This window comes from Macaca mulatta, chromosome 15 (assembly GCF_049350105.2).
Source record: "Macaca mulatta isolate MMU2019108-1 chromosome 15, T2T-MMU8v2.0, whole genome shotgun sequence".
Classification (NCBI taxonomy): domain Eukaryota; kingdom Metazoa; phylum Chordata; class Mammalia; order Primates; family Cercopithecidae; genus Macaca; species Macaca mulatta.
In genome coordinates, this window is record NC_133420.1 from 122,710,987 (window position 1) to 122,731,174 (window position 20,188).

Below are 20,188 nucleotides of genomic sequence, written 5' to 3' on the forward strand. Positions count from 1 at the left end.
TAACATTAAAAACCACCTCACCCCTTGATCTCCTCTGAAAGCACACTCGGAAAGCAAATGCAAAATGCATACAAAGTTTAAAGGTCTAAACCTACCCAGACCAGAACAAGGAGAAGAGCTGACAAAATGTTGGAAACCGGAAAGCAAATGGACAAGTTATATTTGATAAGTCAAAGAGATCAAAGAGAAAGACAAGCCTGGGCCAGCAGTGAAAAGCCAAGCAGCAATGCCTGAAACATGCTCCCAAACTGGGGTACCAGCTTCCTCTAAACATGGGAAAATGGGAAAGGCTGACAACAGGAGGACTGGCTGGGTGCCTAGACAACAGGCAGTCACTCCCCTCCACCTTGAAGAAATGCTCTCTGGAAAGGCTGTGTATAAACTGGAAGTCCTTAAGAGAAAGAACAAGTGAAGGCAGGGGTGCCACTCTGAAGACAAAAAGTAGTGTAAGTTACATAATGAATGGTAAGACCCTGGGCCTCTTGCCTTCAACTCAGCTCCCAAATGGTGGAAAGCAGCTTTTTACCTGCAAAGTAACAGATTAGAGGACTCCTCTCCTGGGAAACACAAAGCCAAGAGAATAAAAACTACAAATACTAAGTTTGGGGGTCCCCTCAAATAAACGAGCAGGTCCCTGTCTGATTATCCTAGTGCAAGCCCCTCAGTCAAAAAGCCCACCCCATCCTCACCCCTCTAAAACACAAACGGTAACTATATGTGGTGATTGATATGTTAATTAATTTGATTGTGATCACTATTTCACAATGTGTGTGTGTGTGTGTGTGTATACATAAAAATATAAAATCATTATACACCTTGAATATATACAATTTTTATTTGGCAATTATGCCTCAGTAAAACTGAAGAAAATTAACAGGGCTCTCAATGACCGTTTTAGTGTGTCATTCTTGAAAATAGATAGACCATCCTTAGATTTATGGTCAACTGATTTTCAACAAGACAACTCAGAAGGGAAATAGTCTTTTCAACAAATGGTGCTAGGACAACTTGACATCCACCTGCAAAAAAGATAAAGATAGGCCTCTACCTCACACCATATACAAAAATTAACTTGAATTACACTAAATTGTTAAGGGCAAAAACTATAAACGGTTAGAAGACAGCAAAGAGTAAATCTTCATAACCTTAGATTAAGCCAAAGTTTTTACAGATGACAAAAAAACACAAGCAACAAAAGGAAAAATAGGTTAGACTTCATTAAAATAAACTTTTGAATTTCAAAGATCACTATCAAAGAAGTAAAATAAAATCCCACAGAATGAAAAAAAAATCTGCAAATCATATATCTGACAAGGGACAAGAATTCAAAATATATAAAGAACTTTTACAGTTTTAATGATAGAAAGAACCCCCAACTGAAAACAGCCAAGTGATTAAAGTAGACTTTTCTCCAAAGAAAACATACAAATGGCCAATAAGCCGATGAAAAGATGCTCAACATCATTAGTTATCTGGGAAATGCAAATTAAAAACACAAGATCCCACTTCCCACCTACTAGGATGGCTACAATAAAATAGAAAATAATAAGCATTGCTGAGGATGTGAAGATACTATAAACCTCATATGTAGCTAGTGGGAATACAAAATGATGCAACCACTTTGGAAAACAGTTTGGGGATTCCTCAAAATGTTAAACACAGAGTTATCATTATGACCCAGCAATCCTACTCCTAGATACATATCTAAGAAAAATTAAAACATTATGCCCACGCAAAAATGTGTACACATTATTTCATAGCAGTTTTATTCATACATATTTTATTTTTTCATATACTCTTACGAGGGAAAAAACCCAATTGTGCTTCAACTGATTAATGTATAAACAAAATGTGTATATTCATAAACTGAAATATTATTCCATGATAAAATGAAGTATGGATACATGCTACAATGTGGATGAGTCCTGAAAACATTACGTTAAATGAAAGAACCCAGAAACTAAGGCTAAGTATTGTTTATTCCTTTTAATGTGAAATGTCCTGAATAGGCAAGTCCATAAAGAAAGTAGATAAATGGTTGCTAAGGCCTGCGCAGAGGAAGGAGTGGGAAGTGACTGCTAATGGCTTTGGGATTTCTTTTGGGGTGATAAAAATGTTCCAGAATTAGATGGTGGTGATAGTTGTATAACTCTGGGAATATGCTAAAAACCACTTAATTATACACTTCAAAATGATGGATTTTACGCTACATAGATTATGTATCAATATGGCTGCTGTTTAAAGTCAAAAAATCTTACACTTCAAAATGGTAAATTTTATGGCATATAGATTATATATATCAATAAGGCTGCTGTTTAAAGAAAAAAAACTTAAGTAAATTCACTTACTCTTGTGTCAACTCAGTACTGAATATAAATAGGTATTGCATAAGTTGAAGAAAAGTAACACTCAACGTATGACTATCAACAAAACATCCTTCTATTTTCTTGTAGTTTTCTGCAAACAATTTACATAATGTTCTTGATGACAATAAAAATATTGTGCATATTGGAAAAAAAGAAGGGATGTTAACAATCACCAGATATTGAGGAAGTGTCTAACAGATCAATAAAAACTGATAAAACAATCAGTACAGTGCAAAAGGGTAAAAATAAAAAATTTTAAGATGTGTAGGTTTCAAAAAAGAAATTCACCTCCCATGACCCTTCTCCGAAATCCATCTATAATCTACTGTAAACCAAGAGATAGGAAATAGCCAATGCAGAACAGAGAAATGAAATTCTCAAGCTAATGGTGATTGGACACACCAGGGCCACCCTGTGTAGCGGCTGCAAATAACAACCAGTCAGGAATGGAGCAGGATAGAGAAAGAACAAAGAAAGTGAATCCAGCAGATAACTAACGTGTGAACATTCCGAATGGAGTTTTATGCTCCTAGAGGAAAACAACATTAAATTAAAGACCAGTATAGAACCAATCAAGTGACCAAACAAAAATGATTACCTCTGGGGAAAACAAAAGTATCCGATAAAGAAAATACAGTCTCATAACATTGGCCCAACTAATGAGTAATACTAATGAAGTCATAAAAATATAACCACTAAATTATTTAAGGACACATTATGCTATATCTGAACTCTGCCAGAAGAAAGAGCAGCGCAAGGCCGCTGCATGAGCTGGGGTCCTAGAAGGGGCACCCAAGTGTTGGCACCACAGCCCAAGGTCTGCACCAGGCTGCTGCACTTACTGGAGGAAGAGTACCCTCCCCTAATCCACACAAAGGCACGACAGGAGCTAGTCCAGGCCTGGGGACAGTGAGTGTAGATGTGTTTTCCGAGAGCCAGTCTCAATCACCTACAATTAATGGATATACAGTCATATGCCACATAACGACATCTCAATTGACAAAATGGACCACATATACAACAGTAGTCCTATAAGATTATAATACTGTATTTTTACTGTACTTTTTTTGGGGGGGGGGGGACAGGGTCTGGCTGTGTTGCCTAGGATGGAGCACAGTGGCGCAATCTTGTCTCACTGCAACCTCCACCTCCCGGGCTCAAGCCATCCTCCCACCTCATCCTCCCAAGTAGCTGGGACTACAGGCCTATACCACCACACCCAGCTAATTTTTTGGATTCTTTGGTAGAGAAGGGGTTTTGTCATGTTGCCCAGGCTGGTCTCAAATTCCTGGGCTCAAGTGACCTGCCCACCTTAGCCTCCCAAAGTGCTGAGATCACAGGCATAAGCCACCATGCCTGGCCCTACTGTACCTTCTCTATGCTTAAATATATTTAGATACACAAATACAAGTTTGCTACAACTGCCTGGAGCATTCAGTAGAGTAACATGCTGTATAGTTTGTAACTTAGGAGTAACAGGCTATACCACATAGCCTAGGTGTACCAGGTTATAGGTACACACTACACATCTAGGTCTGTGTAAGTTTACTCGATGATGTTTGCATGACAATGGAATTGCCTAACACATTTCTCAGAACGTATCTACGTCATTAAGTGATGCATGATTGTAAGGAAACCTGGGGGAAAAAAATCAAGAAGAAAATAAAGAACAACATAAGCAAGTTTCTTTAAAAAAAAAAAAAAGGTAGGCCAGGTATGGTGGCTCACGCCTGTAATCCCAGCACTTTGGGAGGCCGACGTGGGCAGATTACCAGAGGTCAGGAGTTTGAGACCAACCTGACCAACACAGAGAAACCCCATCTCTAGCAGCCTAGTTTAGGGAGCTGCTTGATGTCCACAGGGCTATACTGCCCCAGAGAAGGAGCCCACATACAGCACCATCTAGAAAACCAAGCCATAGCTGTGTATATCTGCTCCATGAACTAGTGGTCACTGCCTCCTCTGAAATGACAGAGGCTACCCTGTCATTACAACAGCGTTCTCCAGGAAAGCAGCTACTGCTCTCTCTATCCTAGAAACAAACTCTCAAAGAGGTCTGCCTTCCACATCCTAGTGACTGCGACACTCTAACTGTGGGCTGATTTCTCATGCCATTGGTGTGCTCACCAACTGGGCCTGTTGCTTCCAGAGGATCCCCATCTCAAGCCTGCAGACCAGCCCCAGTAATCCACAGCCAGGCGAGTGTTTCCAGGAGAGTCCCATCTCAAACTGGTGAACCAACCCTTATGACTCAGTAACACACTCACTAGCTAGGCATGCAGCTTCCTGAGACTGCCGCCTTCCTCCACAACCCCCAGTCCTGAGCAGAAAAACAAACTGCACATGCTCCTGCAGCCTAGGTCACCAAGGCACTCAGAGGTATCGCCAAAATGGATAATAGCAAAAGAAAAAAAAAAGGCAAGAGAAAAGCACAGATACTACATTATTCTGTCCTCCCGGAACTAAAGCAGATGCAGCCCAAGCAACTGTCACCCTAAGACACTTCTCCAGGTGAAAGTCTTTCTCTACATAAACTACTCTATACAACTGGAAAAGGTGACCATGTCAACAGTATCATAAATATAAACATAGGAGATAAGAAACATGAAAATGCAATGAAACTCGACACCACCAAAGGTGCATAATGTTTCACAAAGTTACCCTAAATAAATGGCAATTTTCAAACTGCCTTAAAAGGAATTTCAAATATTGATCTTAAGAAAATTCAATGAGATACAAGAGAATACAGATAGAAAACCTAACAAATAATAAAAAAAAGCCATAACCTGAATGAGAAATTCAACAAAGACATAGATATCATTAAAGAAAACAAACCAACAGAAACCTTAGGAATGAAGAACTGAACGAGTGAAATAAAAAGCACAACTGAGCTTCAACGGCACACTAGGTCAAACAAAAGAAAGAATTTCTGAACTTGCAGACAGGACTTTTGAAATAACCCAGCCTGAGGGAAAAAAGGAGAAAAAAAGAGGAAAAAGAATCAAAGAAAGCCTATGAGACTTGTGCCATGACATTACGATAACAGATTTTGGAAATATAGAAGAGAAACAGAAGAGACAGACAAAGACACAGAAAACTTATTTAACAAAATAATAGCTGAAAATCTCCCAATTCTTGGGAGACATATGGACACCCAGTTCCATGAAGCTTAAAGGGTCTAATACATATTCAACCCAAAAAGGCCTTGTCTAAGGTACATTATAATCAATTTGTCAAAAGTCAAACACAAAGAAAAAATTCTAAAATTAGCAAGAGAGAAGCATCAAATCCCAAGTAAGCAAGTCTCCTTTAGACTATCAGGAGTTTTCACAGCAGAAACCTTGAAGGCTAGGAGACATTAGGATGATATATTCAAACAAAGTGCTAATGAGAAATCTGTCAGCAAAGAGTACTGTACTTAGCACAGCTATCCATCAGAAATTAAAGAAATAAAGTCTTTACCAGACAAGCAAATGCTTATGGAATTCATCACCATAAGACCAGACTGACAAGAAATGCTTAAGGGAGTGCTTCAATCACAAGTGAAAGAACAATAACTACTAATGCAAAAACACAGGACATTATCAACCTGTTAAAAATAAATTAACATTCAAATTGAGAATTCTACATTACTGAAATGATGCTTTAGAATCTTTCAAATCACCCTTGAGAAAGGTGAACATCAAAATAGTCAAAGATATTTATATCCACAATGAGTTCTTAACAAATGCCCAATACAGAACAATATAAATTAAGGCAAAAAAGTACAAATTCTGTGCATTGACAGGGGATGTGGGGACAGTATAGCAGGTTCGTGTGTGATCAAAACTTTTTATCAGCTTTAAATAGTCTATCACAACTATAAATTTTTAAATGGAAGAGTAACCAAAGAGAAAAAAATTACACCAGATATGTCAATGAAATAAAGAATCAAAGTTTATCAGTACAGAAACTCACCAAACCATAAAGCGAACAAAAGAAACAAAAGATCTACAAAACAACCAGAAAACAATTAACAAAATGACAGAAGTTAACTTCTTGCCTTTTAATAATATCTTTGAATACAGACAGTTTCAATTCTCCAATAAAAAGATGTAGAGTGGCTGAATGGTTTTTCATACATGTTTCCCTAGTCCAGACACCCAAGAGTATGTCCTTCTCTAGGGCGTAAGAAAATCTAGAGTTACATTTAGGGCATCATAATGTGTGGTGAATAGTTGACTGAGCTGGCATGCTCACAATGACCAAATTATGTTTGCCATATTTTAATCCAATACATTGATCTACTATTAACTTGTAAATAATGTATTTGTTTTCTAGACACATTCCAGGAAGACCAGAGAAACTGACTTTTATCTATATGGAATAATCCACTGGCAAATTTCTTTTAGGATAGACCAAAGCTGATCTAGAACATAATCTTTACATAGCTGGATCCTTCCCATCAGACGAGAAAGAACATCTGGGTTGAAAGGCTCCATTAGAAGAGCAATGTGGGATGGTGCTGTGCTGACAACTGGTAGTCCCTGCCCTACATCTTTGTAGAGGACTGGAGCCCAGAGTGGGCCATGGTCAACTTATATGTTGAAGTGAAGACCTCCTTCTAGGTGTGCATGTGCTTATTACAGATATGCCACGGTGCGAAGTACCCCAGGACTACAGGAATAAATAAGAATACGTGCTGTATCCATGATCATGAGGCACACAGGCCAGAGTGCCAGCTGTGGAATAGCACAGCTCGGGTCCAAAGCCTGGCTGGGCCATGACCACCTGAATGACCTGAGTAATGATCTCAGACAAATTTGTAAAAAGAAGTGGAGGCCCTGCCTGCCAGCGGGCTATGCGGTAAGAGGCAGCATCCAGTCAGGTCAGGGCACCGTGTCCTCTCCTTGGAAACCTGCTCAGCGAGGCTGGAGGTTCTCAAGGCCACCGCAGCCATGGAGAAGGCGGGCCTGGCTCCAGGCGGCACAGAAGCAATGGAGAGGCCCTGGGGAGCCTGATGAGATCTGGCTGGTCCTGCGCCCTGCTTCCAGCAAGTTCTGGCACTGTAACCCGGGGAACAGGGCCAGCCAAGACAGGGCCACTGGGTGCCAGCCAGCACCTGGGCCAGGCACTAGGCGGGAAGGGCTCTGGCGGATCAGCCCCGCACCCCCAACAGCCCCCAGGCCCCATCCAGAGCCACACATGTGCCCACAGGAGCAGGACGTCCCTGAGGCTAGAGTCCAGCTGGACCGGTGGAGGGGCCCCGCCCTTTGTCCTTTGACTCCTCTTGTAGGCACCCTCGCTGGGCTCCTAAGCACTCCTCCACACCCTGGCTCTGTCACCAGCCCCATGGTGATGTCATAAGCTCCCAGGTGCCCAGTGCGCACCCAGCCACAGAGAAGTGGGTGACTTAGGAGTATCCTCTCCACTTCTGACCCCTAGTTTCGTCCGCGCACAACTTGCTCAAAATGGGCAACTCACTAAGCATATTTTGTTCCTGGTTCCGCCGCAGGTCCCGGCGAGGCCATCGGCAACGTGCTCGTCTCAGCGTATTTTGTTCCTGGTTCCACCACAGGTCCCCGCCATGCCATTGGCAACCTGCTCGTGTTATCCGTGAGGCCTTCCCAGCTGGCAGGGCTCACCCTGCGGCTCCTGCACCTATGCCTGCCTCGAGAACCCTGGGCTGTTCCCGATTCCTCTTCTACCCTCAGCGACATCCTGGGCCTTCTTTTCCAGCCAGGTGGGACGGCGCCCCTACGAGGCTGTGTCTTCTCCCTCGGAACAGGGGCACCCCACCGAGGGTCCCGCCTCCTGTGGTCTGGAGCCCCCGCTCAAGGAAGAAACCCGTGCTGTCTGCTCGCAACTCCATGATGTTCGGACACCCCAGCACCGTGAGGATCCCTCGTCTCAGACGCACGTTTAACCTCCGACTGCCTTCATTAGATGAGCAGGTGATCCCAGCCAGGCTCCCGAAGACGGAGGTGAGGGCAGAAGAGCCCAAAGAAGCAACGGAGGTGAAAGACCAGGTAGAGACGCAGGGGCAGGAGGACAATAAAAGGGGCCCTTGTAGCAATGGGGAAGCAGCCTCCACCTCTAGGCCCCTGGAGACTCAGGGAAACCTCACTTCCTCCTGGTGCAGTCCCAGGCCCTTGGACGGAAATGCCCACCTCAAGAGCTTGACAGAAAAGAACCAGAGTGACAAGGCCCAGGTGCATGCAGTGAGTTTCTACTCCAAGGACCATGGAGTTTCCAGCTCACACAGCCCTGCTGAAGGCATCCTTCCCTTTGGGAAGCCTGACCCAGCTCCAACAGTGCTCCCTGCCCCAGTTCCAACAGTGCTCCCTGCCCCAGTTCCGGGCTGCTCCCTGTGGCCAGAGAAGGCAGCCTTGAAGGTGCTGGGTAAAGACCACCTGCCCAGCTCTCCAGGCTTGCTGATCGCGGGGAAGGACATGCAGCTCAAAGATCCTGCAGCCCTTCTTGGATCAAGTAGCTCTTCTCCACCCAGAGCTGCCGGCCACGGGTCCCGCAAAAGAAAGCTGTCAGGGCCACCACTGCAGCTGCAACCCACCCCTCCCCTGCAACTGAGGTGGGATAGAAACGAGCGGGCCCCACCCGCTAAGCTTCCCTGCCTGTCTCCTGAGGCACTGTTAGAGCTGGGTCAGGCTTCCCAAAGGGAAGGACGCCTCCAGCTGGGCAACATGGATAAGAACATGGGGGTGTTAAGTAGAACATCAAAATCCAGGAGACGAAAACAGCCGCTTGGGAGGAGAAAGAAGATACGGCAGCGCAGGCGCCGTGGCTCACGCCTGTAATCCAGCACTCTGGGAGGCCGAGGCGGTGGATCAGGAGGTCAAGAGATCAAGACCTGAAGAGCATCTCTGCCTGGTCCCCGCACCATCTGGGCAGTGAGGAGCACCTCTGCCTGGCCCCCGCCCCGTCTGGGCAGTGACGAGCGCCTCTGCCTGGCCCCCCGCCCGGTCTGGGCAGTGAGGAGCGCCTCTGCCCCGCTGCCTCACAGTCTGGAAAGAGAAGAGCACCTCTTTCTGGCCGCCGTCCCATCTTGGCAGTAAGAAGCGCCTCTGCTTGGCCCCCTCACCGTCTCTGTCCGGCCCCCTCACCGTCTGGGAAATGAGGAGCGCCTCTGCCAGGCCACCACCGCGTCTGCGAAGTGAGGAGCCCTTCTGCCTGGCCTCCGCCCTGTCTAGGCAATGAGGAGCACCTCTGCCCGGGCCCCTCACCATTTCTAAGGGAGGAGCGCCTCTGCCCAGCCCCTGCACCCTCTGGGAAGTGAGGAGCGCTTCTGCCCGGCCACCGCCCTGTCTGGGAAGTGAGAAGCACCTCTGCTCGGCCCCCTCACCATCTGGGAAGCGAGGAGCGTCTCTGCCGGGCTGCTGTGCAGCCCTCCAGGTGTGAAGTGACAGTCTTGTGTGTGATTTTTCTGCCCTTCCCAACTTTGTATTTTTGACATTAAAGCTTTTAATTAAAAAAAAAGAGATCGAGACCATTCTGGCCACCATGGTGAAACTCCATCTCTACCGAAAATACAAAAATTAGCCGGGCATGGTGGCTCGTGCCTGTAGTCCCAGCTACTCGGGAGGTTGAGGCAGAAGAATGGCTTGAACCCGGGAGGCGGAGGTTGCAGTGAGCCAAGATTGCGCCACTGCACTCCAGCCTGGCGACAGAGCAAGACTCAAGTATACAAGACAAAAGACCCAAGTATGCAAGCAATATATATCATATAAATGGGTAGTGAGATTAAGTATCAGCAAGATACCAAGCCTCCTAAATTAATCCATAAATTCAACACACTTCTAATAAAAAACCCAAATGCATTTTTTTGGTTAAGTATGATCACCCAAACCTAAACTCACAGTGAAGAAGGGTCAAGAATAGCCTAGACAATTCTGAAGAACATGGAGGTAGAAAGACACTCTAATCAACGTTTATTATAAAGCTGTGGTATATATGAATGAGTCTCTGGTACACAGAGATACAAATATACCCAATGAATAAAAATAAAAGCTAGAAACAGACCCTTTAGAAGGGAATCTGGCTTACCAAAGAAGGGAAATTTCCAAGCAGTAGGTAAATACTAGATTATTCAACTAATAATGCTGGGACAACTGGCCATCATATGGAAAACAATCAAATTAGACCTTTTGGGTAGGAAAGGATTCCCTAAGACCTCAAAAGACCAAATTATAAAAGACTGCTAAGTTTGGGCCGGGCGCGGTGGCTCACATCTGTAATCCCAGCACTTTGGGAGGCCAAGGCGGGCAGATCACAAGGTCAGGAGATCGAGACCATCCTGGCTAACACAGTGAAACTCCGTCTCTACTAAAAACACAAAAAATTAGCCAGGTGTGCCGGTGTGTGCCTGTAGTCCCAGCTACTGGGGAGGCTGAGGCAGGAGAATGGCGTGAACCCGGGAGGCGGAGCTTGCAGTGAGCTACTGGGGAGGCTGAGGCAGGAGAATGGCGAGAACCCGGGAGGCGGAGCTTGCAGTGAGCCAAGATCGCGCCACTGCACTCCAGCCTGGGCGACAGAGCGAGACTCTTGTCTCAAAAAAAAAAAAAAAAAAAGATTGGTAGGTTTGATTTCAGAATATATAAAACTTTTATGAGACTAAAGAGATCTTCAGAAGTGAAGAATAAAAGCTTCTCTGTGATCAGATCAGAATCAGAACAATAATACTCAGGAAAATATCTCGTATCACATTCTAAAATAAACTAAATATTTTTATGGCAACAGGCATATATGGTAAAATTATAAATATAAGCAAAGACAATCACCAACTTCAAGACGGTGGTTATCTGTATGAGAGGCAAGAGTAAATGACGGAGGCGAAGGAATTTCTTAAGATACATTTGTAATATTGTATTTATCTGTAAAAGTAAGTTTGAATTAAAAATAGCAAACTGTTAACACCTATTAATTCTGGATGGCAGGTATATAGGTGTCTGATATCAACTTTCTGTATTCTTAATATATTTCTTAACTAATGAATATACATACAATATAGCAAAGATAGCCAAGAGAATGAAAAGTGAAAAATAGATGAGACACTGGAAGCAAGCAGGGAAGAGGCGTAAGTGAGCAGAAGCTCCATAATTCATACTGTGGGATCAACAGGTGTTGTCTGTAGTTGGTGAATCAACAAACAGTAGTTAAGCATACTATAGTATCTAGAATTATGAAGGTAACATGTAACAGATTTAAAATCAGAAAATAACCAGATGGGTAAAAACCAGGAGTCTGTTGCTTTTCATTTTAAGTGTTCGACCATTTGAAATATTAACACGTGCACATTCTTGGAAAAAAGGGCAAGCATTAATGCTTACATTGGAGATTTTAAAAAATGTCTATATCATCCCTAGAATAAATTTTTTAAAATCAGGAGCTAAAGCTGTTACTCCTGGGAGCTTCTAAACGTCTTGTTTCAGATAAAAAAGGACTACTACATATAAAGCACTATACACTGCAAGTTACTACAAGAAGCCAAATACAAGTATTTCAGGTAGCAAAATCAATTTACCCTGAAACAATGTTGTAGTTGAGAGCGGGATGGTCTTTCGGGACAGGAGGAACAAGAGGTTCTGGCTGCCACTCTTCAATCAGTTCTTCTTTTTCCTATAGGAGAAAAAGAACTAAAATACAGTGCAGTGCTAATATTATCAATTATGAGTGTCTCTGCTACTTCACTATCTCTTATTATTCTAATTCTACTAACTATTCTCAAGTTCGCTGCCACTCTTATTCAAGCTTATGTCTTCACATTATTAGTAAGTCTTTGTTTGCATGATAATACATAATGACCCACCAGATACATGCCTACCATATAGTTGTACCTAGCCCTTGACCACTAACAGGAGCTCTCTCGGCTCTCCGAATAACATCTGGCCTAACCATAGGATTACTTTAATTCTACCACTCTTAAAAGTTAAAACTTTAGGCCTACTAACCAACACACTGACTATATATCAATGATGACGTGATATTGTCCGAGAAAGTACATTCCAAGGCCACCACACAGCAGTTGTCCAAAAAGGCCTCTGATACGGGATGCTCCTATTATCTCTGAAGTATTCTTCTTCGCCAGTTTTTTCTGGGCATTCTATCACTCCAGTTTAGCACCAACCCCAGAATTAGGAGGACACTGACCCCCAACAGGTATTCTTCCTCTGAACCCTTTAGAAGTACCTCTCCTAAATACGTCTGTATTATTGCATCAGGAGTTCCAATTACTTGAGCCCATCACAGCCTAATAGAAGGTAACCAAAAACAAGTAATTCAAGCACTATTTACCACAATCCTCTTAGGAGTCTATCTCACCCTTCTAAAATCTCAGAATATTTCGAGGCCCCCTTTATTATCTCTGATGGAATCTACAGCTCAACATTCTTTACAGCCACAGGCTTTCATGGACTTCATGTTATTATTGGATCAACAATTCTCACCATCTGCCTTCTCTGCCAATTAAAATTTCATTTTAGGCCAGGCATAGTGGCTCATGCCTGTAATCCCAGCACTTTGGGAGGCCGAGGTGGGCAGATCACCTGAGGTCGGGAGTTCGAGACCAGCCCGACCAACATGGAGAAACCCCGTCTCTAATAAAAATACAAAATTTGCCAGGCGTGGTGGTGGCGCGTGCCTATGATCCCAACTACTCGGGCAGGCTGAGGCAGGAGAATTGCTTGAACCTGGGAGGCAGAGGCTGCGGTGAGGCGAGATTGCGCCATTGCACTCCAGCCTGGGCAGCAAGAGCAAAACTCTGTTTCAAAAAAAAAAAATTCATTTTACATCCAACCACCATTTGACTTTGAAGCCGCCACCTGATATTGACACTCTGTAGATGTCGTATGACTATTCCTATGTGTCTCTATCTACTGATGAGGGTCCTACTACTCTTTTAGTATAAGCAGTACCACTGACTTCCAATCAACTAGTTTCGACAAAGTCTGAAAAAGAGTAATTAACCTAGCACTAGCCCTAATAACTGACACCTTATTAACTCTATTAGTAGTAATTACATTTTGACTCCCATAACTTAATACTTATATAGAAAAATCCAGCCCTTATGAATGTGGATTTGATCCATTAACCTCTACCTGCCTCCTCTTCTCCATAAAATTCTTCCTAGTAGCCATCACATTTCTCCTATTCGATTTAGAAATCGCCCTACTACTACCCCTGCCATGAGCCCTTCAAACAAATAACCTTATCCTAATAATCAGCACAGCCCTTCTACTAATTACCATTCTAATCCTAGGCCTAATTTATGAATGAACCCAAAAAAGGATTAGATTGAGTTAAATTGGTAAATAGTTTAAATTAAATGATTTCGACTCATTAGATTATGATAGACCATATTTACCAAATGCCATTTATTTATATTAACATTGTATTAGCATACACCGTAGCACTGCTGGGAGTACTAATCTATCGATCCCACCTAACATCATCCCGATTATGCCTAGAAGGCATCATACTGTCAATATTTATCATAAATATGCTCGTAACTGTAAACATGCATTTCACTCTAGGATTCCTCATACCCACTATCCTCTTGGTATTTGCTGCCTGCAGAGCCGCAGTAGGCCTTGCTTTGCTAGTCTCCATCTCCAATGCATCTGGCCTAGACTATGTACAAAATCTAAATTGACTCCAATGCCAAAAATTATCATTCCAACAACTATAGTGTTACAATATGACTCTCCAAAAACTCTATAATCTGAATATAGCTACTCGTAGCCTATTCATCAGCCTCACTACCCTATTTTTTAATCAACCTAACAATAATTCATCTAACTTCTCATTAACTTTTTCTTCTGACCCATTAACATCACCTCTTCCAATCCAAACAGCCTGACTACTACCTCTTATAATCTCAGCAGGCCAACATCACCTGTCTAATGAATCACCCCTATGGAAAAACACTCAATATTTCCAAATTAATTTTCCTACAAACTTTTTAAATTACAGCATTTACAGCCACAGAACTAGTTATATTTTACATTCTTTTCAAAGCTACAGTCATCCCTACCCTAATCGTTATTACCCGCTGAGGTAACCAACCAGAATGCCTAATGCAAGCTCATATTTATTTTATACACTAGTAGGATCCCCTCCCTTACTTATTACACTCATCCATACCTGAAATAGCTCAGGTTCACTAAATATCCTAATAATAATGTTTACTAATTAAGAACTATTGAACTCCTGATCTAACAACCTTATATGACTAGTATGTATTATGGCTTCTATAGTAAAAATACCTCTACATGGACTTCACCTATGACTCCCTAAAGCCCACATAGAAGTCCCTATTGCCAGCTCAATAGTACTTGCAGCAGTACTACTAAAACTAGGCGGCTACGGTATCATATGACTTACCCTCGTCCTCAGCCCCCTAACAGAATATATATCCTACCCCTTCCTCATACTATCCTTATGAGGAATAGTTATAACAAGCTCTATTTGTCTAAGCCAAACTGACTTAACATCACTTATCGCTTATTCCTCTGTAAGCCACATAGCACTTGTTATCGTAGCTATCCTTATTCAAACCCCCTGAAGCTTTTCAGGCGCAGTCACTTTACATCAACTTCGGCAGTATCAAAATTGTCTGTTGCAATGCAAAAGTCACAGGGAATGCACTGCTAGAAATACCATGTCTAGGTGTGGCTAGAATAAAAACAGAATCACTTGTGAGTTTTGTGCACTTACCACGCGCGCCTCTTTCCTTATCACTAGAGCTAGAGGCACTTTTCCGTGTAGTTTTGTGGGTGACTTGACAATTTATGAAAATTTAACTTCTATGCTCAGAATTTTTTTCTTTACCATACACAACACATCAAAATTCCATGTGAGGTGGGTATGAGGAGGATTCTTTTCTACTCTGACTCTCCTTCAGGAAGCCCACAGGGGAGACTTCATCCCACACTTCAGAAAGAGTTGTGCTATTCTGCAGCGACCCACACAACCCTCATATGAACATTCAAACTCCAGCAGTCGCTCAGGCTTCCTCTAACCATCTACTTGCAAGACTGCTGTTGACTCCTAGCAAAGTATCCAAGACATAATATGGTCTTCATTTGGGTACTGACTTTATTTCTAGATTTCCCCATATTTTGCCTACCCTGATATTTCATTCCCCTTGATTTCCTTACATTACAGAAAATGCTTTAACACACATAGTTGAGCCACCAAAAATCCTTTCTGGAAGGACAGAGCAACTATAATCACATACTCAATAATTAAAACAGATTTAATTTCTTACCTTGACTGTAAGATCAGATCGTTCTTGTAATTTGTAAGTCTTAGAGAAAAGAAGTCTGATTATCCAGAGTATCAGAATCCCTTCCAAAATAAGATGGTAAGCAGGAGCCTAAGAGTGAGTCAAAAACAAGTAAGAAATGAACCATACACTTCTAACACCTGCACATAAAATTTACTACACCTGCATATACTGCCGCCTATGACTTTTAGCCTATTCGTAACAATTTACTTTAGAAGCTCCCTTAATTTCTATTCATTCCTTTCCCCATTTCTAATAGCAGGCGATTTCTCCTTCACATGAAAAACCCCTAATATTTTTAGCTTTTAAAACTTCTTTGGGAATAAAAATTTAAAAAATAAAATCTAGGCCGGGCGTAGTGGCTCATACCTGTAATCCCAGCACTTTGGGAGGCCGAGGTGGGCAGATTACCTGAGGTAGGAAGTTCGAGACCAGCCTGACTAACATGGAGAAACCCTGTCTCTACTAAAAATACAAAATTAGCTGGGTGTGGTGGCGCACGCCTGTAATCCCAGCTACTTGGGAGGCTGAGGCAGGAGAATCGCTTGAACCCAGGAGGTGGAGGTTGTGGTGAGCCGAGATCATACTGCTGCACTCCAGCCTGGGCAACAGGAGCAAAACTCCATCTCAAATAAATAAATAAATAAAATCTAACACAGAATCCCAATATTTAAAACAATATCAACTATCAGATTATTTAATTTCAGTGGTTATTTCTTTTTTGGGTACACTATACAAGATACTCATATTCTACATTCAATGTGCATAGGAATTGGGAGTAAGAAGTTTATTTTTATCAATTTTAAAATTTGCTCATCCCCCTAAATACAATTCATTTATGAATGTCTAAATACCCTTTTAGTTTTCTCAATAGTTGGATTCTAGCAAGCAAACATCTACCCAAGCCACTAGTTAAGAGTTCACTCCAAAAAGAAATCACCTAAGTTGAGAAACTATTTGTCTAGTGAATAAAAATCACAAACGCCCCTTCTTTTCCTTCCCAGGAAATGTTACATAAAGGAGTTCTCCCAAGTCTCACTGCTGGACAGTTTTGGGGAATGAAAAGTTACATTACTGTCAATCTTCAAAAAGGAAGCAAACAACATTTAACAGAAAATAATCCATTTCTTTAAAAAATCATTTATAAAAAAGATTATTCAATTTTAGTGACTCATTTTAGGTCACTATAATTAATCTAATATTGGGCATCACTTAATATATGAGCATAAGACAGAGCCATATCTGCTGTCTCTGCTATGTTTCAAGATAAAATTTCCAGTATGTCCTGCAATGGAAGACACCATCATTACCCCTACCAGTAGACAGTGATATGAAGTTTGGTGACACTAAATCATTAAAAGTAACGTGAAATTCACTTGAAATGAATGTAAGCTCTATAGGCACAGGCACTTTTGCCTATTTGTTCACCGCACTATCCCTAGCATCTAGACTTGTGTGGTCCAATGTGGACAGTCACTAAGTTACATGGGGCTATTTAAGTGAAATTTAAAATTCAGTTGCAGCTGGGTGTGGTGGCTCATGCCTGTAATCCCGGCACTTCGAGAGGCCAAAGCAGGAGGACTGCTTGAGGCCAGGAGTTCGAGGCCAGCCTGGGCAACATAGCAAGTACCCCGTCTCTATTTAAAAAATAAAAATAAAAAGATTACTTGGGTGTGGTGGTATCTGGTCCTAGCTACTTGGGAGTCTAAGGCAGGAGAATCGCTGGAACCTGGGAGGCGGAGGTTGTAGTGAGCCGAGATCGCGCCATTGCACTCCAGCTTGAGCAACAATAGCGAAATTCCGTCTCAATAAATAAGTATCTACTAAACTAGTTGTATCTTTATAAGATAGAAAACTGATGTGCGCAGAAGAATGACAAACTATTTCTTATTCACAGATCCTAAATCACTTGGTTTCTTTTCGACAAAAACAAACTCCAATTTATTACAATTTTATTCCCCAACGAACTGTTCCATAGTTCCAAAGAACTGACTTCCTCAGGACGTTCCCAGACCAAGGTTTTCCACTCATTTTCACCACTTCGTTTTATCGTCCGTCTAAACTCTGGTTTTTGCAGACCTGTCTCCTGCGACCCCTTACACATGTTCCTTTCCTGACCCTCCAGGGGACCCGGAGCATAAGAACTCAAACCGAGACCCTCGGTCCCAGCCCCCACCCGTTCCTCCCTACACTCAACCGCTGGGAATAGAAGCTCCCGGCAGTCCTTCCAGCAAGAGACGCCGAGTCTGGGCGTGACCGAGCCAGTCCCGCCGAGGTCCCAGGCCACAAATCCACACGCGCCGTCCCACCCTCCCCAGGCCCGGGTGTGGTCGCGGACCGCTCACGGCGCGGAGCCCACCTCGTAGAGTGCCTGAACCATCTCCACCAGGACCCACTGCTCCGTGGCGGTCGCCATAGTTAACCGCTTCTTTCCGGAAGGCGGGTCACAAACACGTTCTAAAAGTGCGCGTCGCCGCTCAGTGACGTCTTCGCCTCCGAGGAGGGCGGGGCGGTGGAGCGCTGGGCACCGCCTCCTCGCACTCGCGCACTGGTTGAGGGGAGGCTGGGAGGGGTCGGGTGGGATTCCGCAAAATTCTTCCAGGAATTGTTTACCTTGTGTCCATTACGCACTCTGCTGGATTTGGGATGGAGAAAGTAGTAATGAACGGGCCTTACCCTTGGCCATCAGTTGGGCGCAGAGTGTTCAAATGATTGAAATACGTTTACTTTTTTTTTTTTTGAGACGGAGTTTCGCTCTTGTTGCCCAGGCTGGAGTGCAATGGCACGATCTTGGCTCACCGCAACCTCAGCCTCCCGGGTGCAAGCGATTCTCCTGCCTCAGCCTCCCGAGTAGCTGAGATTAGAGGCGTGCGCCACCACGCCTGGCTAATTTTGTATTTTTAGTAGAGACGGGGTTTCTCCATGTTGGTCAGGCTGGTCTCAAACTCCCGACCTCGGGTGATCCGCCCGCCTGGGCCTCCCAAAGCGCTGGGATTAGAGGCGTGAGCCACCGCGCCTGGCCAATACGTTTACGTTTAGTAACATAAGTAATCCAGGAATGCATTATCATTAAGAAATGCATAATTATACACAAAAATAGCCAACTCAAATAGCACTTCCTATTTGTCAGACACAGGCCAAGGCTTTGCAGGTATTAAATCTATAGCAGTTTGGCGCAGAACCTTTTGGAGCCTTCCAATGCATATGCAAGCAGTATGCACGCACACATACTTAATTGGATTGGATTTCTTAAATATGATTGAGATCATAGGGACAATACTCTTCTACAACTTACTTTTTTTTTTTTTCCCAGCATTTTTCCCCTAATATATCTCGTATTTAATGGCTGAAGACTTTAATGGAATAATTTATGTATATTTCTCGTTCCATTTTATTTAAACATTTACCTATTGGTGAATACTTATGTTGTTCCCACCTTTCCTCTCTTACAAATAATGCTGCCATAACTGTCGATGTTCCTTCTATGTATATCTTTCTGTGCATGTTGGAGTTTTTCTGACTGGTTTCTTCAAAATGGAATATATCTAAAGACTATGCACGTTATTAATTTTGATAAGTACTGCCAAAATGGCTCAACCAATTAAAATAATTTGAAAGTTTTTCCATGCTGTAGTCCATGATGGATATTATCAATCTTTTAAAAAAATTTGCCAGTTTAATGGAGATAAAATGATACCTCACTAACCTTTATTATTGATGCTTCTGGTTACTCATGAGGTTGCGCAGCTTCTTATATGTTTAGTGGCATTTATAGACTGTATGAATCGCCAATTAATATTCTTAATCCATTTTTCTATTGGTTATTTTTGCTTTCTTATGGATTTATAGGAACTCTATACATTCTGCATATCTTACATTTTTCTGTTTCCTATGTGAAAACTATTTTTGCTCAGTTTCCACCTAGTGGTTTCTGCTCTTTCATCATACTTTAATTTTAAATTTTATGCAGTGCTTCAGTCTGTTCCCTTTTTGTCTCTGGATCTGCATATTGCTTAGAAAGGCCTTCTTCACCACATCTGTGATTTCCAACCATTCATGCAGCAGTTTGTTGTTATTTGCAATTAGCTCTTTATTCTGGAAACTACATTTTTGTATAATGAGAGTTAAGGGACTTAATTATGTTTTTTTCTAAAGGAATAACGATTTTTTGAGTGCCATTTATTTGAGTAACCCTGACTTTCCCCAGTACTCTGAAATGGTACCAGTGATATTGATACAGGAGTTAAAAAGCAATTATTTAGGCAGATAGTGAGGGTAAGAGAGTCCTCAGCAGAGCTTCCTTCTGAACAAAAAGCAACCCCAAAATTATTTCTTTACTGACAAAGAGCAGCCTGAAAAATTGAGCTGGAAACATAGATAAGCAAGCTGGAAGCGCATAGGAGAATGCTGGCAGTTGTGCCAATAGAAAAGGGCTACCTGGAAACCAGGTATGTTCAACATGGAGACTCCGTCTTCCATTTTCTTTTTCACCACGTGTACAGTGAAGGAACAGGCAACAGGGCATCAGCCAGGCAGAGAAGCC

The 20,188-nt window shown here is 42.7% G+C and overlaps 2 protein-coding genes across 2 annotated transcripts in view; one reads left to right on the forward strand and one right to left on the reverse strand.

Annotated features, from left to right (window-relative positions):
* SPTLC1 (serine palmitoyltransferase long chain base subunit 1) overlaps positions 1 to 18,074 on the reverse strand; it is a 74,755-nt gene extending 56,681 nt beyond the window's left edge. Inside the window, exons 1-3 of the mRNA XM_077966344.1 lie at positions 18,005 to 18,074; positions 15,628 to 15,735; positions 11,884 to 11,978 (exon numbers count right to left, since the gene is read on the reverse strand). Coding sequence (XP_077822470.1) covers positions 11,884 to 11,978; positions 15,628 to 15,735; positions 18,005 to 18,061 — 260 coding nt within the window. The 5' untranslated portion in view covers positions 18,062 to 18,074. The remainder of the gene's footprint in view (positions 1 to 11,883; positions 11,979 to 15,627; positions 15,736 to 18,004) is intronic.
* LOC100428760 (putative UPF0607 protein ENSP00000382826) lies at positions 6,248 to 9,263 on the forward strand. The gene has a single exon (XM_015118083.3). The coding sequence runs from the start codon at positions 7,817 to 7,819 to the stop codon at positions 9,158 to 9,160; it is 1,344 nt and encodes a 447-aa protein (XP_014973569.3). The 5' UTR covers positions 6,248 to 7,816; the 3' UTR covers positions 9,161 to 9,263.
* Positions 18,075 to 20,188: the final 2,114 nt, after the last annotated feature.

Bases quoted from the DNA above. Each gene is read 5' to 3' on its own strand.
- LOC100428760 (XM_015118083.3), top strand. From the start codon at position 7,817: ATGGGCAACTCACTAAGCATATTTTGTTCCTGGTTCCGCCGCAGGTCC.